We start from the raw sequence: 4,344 nt of genomic DNA, 5'->3' as shown, positions 1-4,344 counted from the left end.
CGCTGTGGGACGGCGAGGCGAGAGACAGTCGCGTCGGCGGCACATGGACGCGCCGGGCGCGCTCACGTCGCGGGATGACAGGCGACACCGGATTCGTCCCATCTCCTTGACGTTCTAAAAACTTCACTTTGCTCTCGCGCTCATTATGGGACTTCTTCGCCGCTTCGGACTTGCGCTCTGGTGCCACCTCTGGTGCCACCTCGCCGCGCCGGGATCCACGCTGGAGATCGGCGCGTACGACCTGGAGCGCGCACCGGCGGCCCGGTGCGAGCAGATCGCCATCCCGCTGTGCCAGGGCATCGGCTACAACACGACCAGGATGCCCAACCTCCTGCGCCACGCCAGCCAGGCGGAGGCGGCCGCCAAGCTGCGGGAGTTCGAGCCGCTGGTGCGGTACGGCTGCGACGCGCAGCTGCGCTTCTTCCTCTGCTCGCTCTTCGTGCCCATGTGCGCCGAGCAGGTGTCCGCCTCCATCCCGGCCTGCCGGCCCATGTGCGAGCAGGCCCGCCAGCGGTGCTCGCCCGTCATGGAGAAGTTCCGCTTCGGCTGGCCCGACTCGCTGGACTGCGCCCGGCTGCCGACCAGGAACGACCCCAACTCGCTGTGCATGGAGGCGCCGGAGAACGACACCAGGCCGGAGGGGAGGAAGGGAGAGGGCATGCTGCCGGTGCCGGCCCGGCCCAGGCCGCCCGGGCCGGCCACCGGCGTCCAGGGCTCCTGCGAGAACCAGGAGAAGTTCCAGTACGTGGAGAAGAGCCGGTCCTGCGCCCCGCGCTGCTCCCCGGCCGTGGACGTCTTCTGGTCGCGCCAGGACAAGGACTTCGCCTTCATCTGGATGGCGGTGTGGTCCACGCTGTGCTTCGTGTCCACGGCCTTCACGGTGCTCACCTTCCTGCTGGACCCCCAGCGCTTCCAGTACCCCGAGCGGCCCATCATCTTCCTCTCCATGTGCTACAACGTCTACTCTGTGGCCTTCATCATCCGCTCGGTGGCCGGCGCCGAGAACATCGCCTGCGACCGGGAGAACGGCGAGCTCTACATCATCCAGGAGGGCCTGGAGAGCACGGGCTGCACCATCGTCTTCCTCATCCTCTACTACTTCGGCATGGCCAGCTCCATCTGGTGGGTCATCCTCACCCTCACCTGGTTCCTGGCCGCCGGCAGGAAGTGGGGCCACGAGGCCATCGAGGCGCACAGCAGCTACTTCCACATGGCCGCCTGGGGCGTCCCGGCCATGAAGACCATCGTCATCCTCACCATGAGGAAGGTGGCGGGGGACGAGCTGACCGGGCTGTGCTACGTGGGGAGCATGGACATGATCGCCCTGACCAGCTTCGTCCTCATCCCGCTGTCCTGCTACCTGGTGGTCGGCACCTCCTTCATCCTCACGGGCTTCGTCGCCCTCTTCCACATCCGCAAGGTCATGAAGACGGGGGGCACCAACACGGAGAAGCTGGAGAAGCTGATGGTGAAGATCGGCGTGTTCTCCATCCTCTACGCCGTCCCGGCCACCTGCGTCATCGTCTGCTACTTCTACGAGAGGCTCAACATGGACTACTGGAAGTTCAGGGCCCTGGAGAGCAAGTGCTCCGCCTTCCCCGGCCGCAGGGGCGAGGACTGCACGCTGGACGCGTCGGTGCCCGCCGTGGCGGTGTTCATGGTGAAGATCTTCATGCTGCTGGTGGTGGGCATCACCAGCGGCGTGTGGGTGTGGAGCCCCAAGACCCTGCAGACCTGGCAGGGCCTGTGCGGCCGCAGGCTGGTGGCGCAGGGCGGCAGGAAGCCCCACTGCCATTACAAAACGGCGGGCGTGGCGCTGCACGTGACCAAAGCGGAGCCGTACCTGGACGCCCCTGCGCACGTCTGAGGGCCAGAAGGTGACCTTGGGGGGACCTGGCGGTAAAGGGAGTATTTATTTGGCGCGGGGACGAGCGACTTGTACATAAACGTCCGGGGCCCCTCTCGGCCCCCGGGGGCGAAGATAATTTATTCTTTTTTTTCCCGAGTATTTAAATGCAGGTACCGTAGGCCACCCCCTCCCACATGTATTTTTCCGTGTCACATGCGGGACTGATATCAGCCGAAAGTGTCTTTTTCAAGAACCGTAATGAAAATAAAACAGATCTATTTTTCTTAAAGTCTCCCGGTGTGGCGTCTGATCGGTGTCGTGACGTACAACGTACAACCGCGCGTTTGATTCGACTTGCACAGCGAACGCGGCGCAGAATTATCGTTGAATTATCGTTGAATTATCGCCAACATGCGCCCAGTGTTGCCGCGGAATCCGTCGGGACGAGAGCCGGGCTCGGCCAGAGGATCAACATGGTCGATATTCTGCACTGTGGGTAACTGGCATGATGAAACCGCTTTTCTTGCATAATCTGATGTGATCAGCCACCAAGCCATTTTTTTTTACATTTTCACGTCACAAAAAAAATTGATATTCACAATAATCAAGATATTTTATGTGGGAGTTCCTTCCGCCGATTGAATCAGAATCCAAATAAAACTTTATTGCAAAAAAGAAAAAATCTGACAACATAACAATGAAGAATATTCAATGAGAATTTAGCATAAATCTAAATGATGTATACATCCTTTTAATGCACTGTGTGTGTGTGTGTGTGTGTGTGTGTGTGTGTGTGTGTGTGTGAGACAAGCCTGTGGATGTCACCCATTCTGAACCTACAAATCACTTTCCGCTGCATCACCCTCGCGCCGCAGGGAAAAGTGACTCAGGTGCCGCGCTGGTGGCTGTTTGTGTGTGAGACTGACAAATTCCTTTACTTTACTTTACTTTACTTTACTTTACTTTACTTACCAGACGCTTTTATCCAAAGCGACGTACAAGAGGACGACACCAGCAATTCTATAGATTCTGAGCCCTAAGAGCCCTGATGAGGAAAAAGAACAGAAATATTCCACGGAAGGCCCGGGCGGAGGAACGGAGCGATAAAGACAAGGGACGGTCTGCGGTTGACAGTGTTCTGCTGTTTTATCGTCGAGAGCGTCGACTTGTCCTCGCCAGGCCTCAGCCGGTGCAGACACTGTCCACGGCTCGGCAGCGCCGCAGCCCCGGGTCCAGAGCCGCTGTAGCGTTTGGCCACGGATGAAAGGTTGTGTTTGTGTTGGAGCCCGCAGCCCAGGCCCCGCGGCGCATAAACCACACGTACCCGTCACCAAAACGTTCAATTAATGCGCTTTCAAGTTTACACAGCGGAGGCGAGCGGAGACACGCCGTTCTCAGGACCGGGGCGGCCTTCGCTGCCGGGACGGGACGGCGCGGCGCGGACAGCCTCGACGCAGTCAATCTTCTGCTTCTGCTGCAGGAGGATCTTCGCGTTCACAAGGCTGTGGTCACCGAGCAGCTGCTGTTAACTCTGCATGGTGAGAAGCAAAGAGAAATAAAACGTCCCGCCGTCTTCCTTCCTGGTCCACACACACAGGCAAAGCAGAGTTGCACGGGACGTCCACATTATCCACATTATAGTACTTAATCAGAGACAATTGTGTAAGTAGTAGCCTAGAGGGTGACACACTCGCCTATGAACCAGAAGACCCAGGTTCAAATCCCACTTACTACCATTGTGTCCCTGAGCAAGACACTTAACCCCGAGTGTCTCCAGGGGGGGACTGTCCCTGTAACTACTGACTGTAAGTCACTCTGGATAAGGGCGTCTGGTAAAAAAATCATGTAAATGTAATGTAATGTAAATGTGTCTTGTGGGTGTGGTTGCCTGTCTGGACAGAAAGTTGCAGTGTGCATATTTTTTAAAAAGCTGGATTACATTTTATAAGGAAGCACCATTAGATGGAGCCGCAAACACTGTGAACGCACGATCTCTTATTCAAATTTTGGGTAAGGGCAATACATTAAAAAATGATTTATGAAATGCTGTGCCAGTCAAGAATAAAAATGTAGACATTTTGTGACATCCTGACATCTGTTCCCAGGAAATAATTCTGAATAATTCACAAACTTTCAGGCCATCCTCAATGCATTTTTCACTGTGATTTCACTGTGGTGCACACCTGAAGGTGGCCGCGTCTTGAGAATCGTTCACGATTCTCAAGGTAGTAGCCTAGTGGGTAACACACTCACCTATGAACCAGAAGACCCGGGTTCAAATCCCACTTACTACCATTGTGTCCCTGAGCAAGACACTTAACCCTAAGTTGCTCCAGGGTGGCTGTCCCTGTAACTACTGACTGTAAGTCGCTCTGGATAAGGGCGTCTGATAAATGCTGTAAATGTAAATGTAAATCACGATCACTTATTTGCGGAATGTCAGGTTAATCCGTCCGTGTTTTAAAGGTAAATGTTTAGTGATCTTTGCTGATTCG

At 55.8% G+C, this 4,344-nt stretch overlaps 1 protein-coding gene across 3 annotated transcripts; it reads left to right on the top strand.

Annotated features, from left to right (window-relative positions):
- On the top strand, window positions 1-3,941 carry fzd9a (frizzled class receptor 9a). Of its 3 annotated transcripts, none has more exons than XR_003750064.1 (2): window positions 1-2,019; window positions 2,825-3,941. XR_003750064.1 is itself a non-coding variant. In XM_028982451.1 (2 exons), the coding sequence occupies exon 1, from the start codon at window positions 146-148 to the stop codon at window positions 1,865-1,867; it is 1,722 nt and encodes a 573-aa protein (XP_028838284.1). In that variant the 5' UTR covers window positions 1-145; the 3' UTR covers window positions 1,868-1,877; window positions 2,825-3,941. The 3 variants fall into 3 exon arrangements, 1 of the variants encoding a protein (XP_028838284.1); XR_003750063.1 differs by having other exon boundaries at window positions 1-2,739; window positions 2,825-3,928; XM_028982451.1 differs by having other exon boundaries at window positions 1-1,877.
- Window positions 3,942-4,344: the final 403 nt, after the last annotated feature.

This window comes from Denticeps clupeoides, chromosome 6 (assembly GCF_900700375.1).
Source record: "Denticeps clupeoides chromosome 6, fDenClu1.1, whole genome shotgun sequence".
NCBI classification, from domain to species: Eukaryota; Metazoa; Chordata; class Actinopteri; order Clupeiformes; family Denticipitidae; genus Denticeps; species Denticeps clupeoides.
This window is presented reverse-complemented; position numbering and strand designations above follow the sequence as displayed.

Coding starts and splice junctions, on each gene's coding strand:
- fzd9a (XM_028982451.1), top strand. CDS start 146: ATGGGACTTCTTCGCCGCTTCGGACTTGCGCTCTGGTGCCACCTCTGG.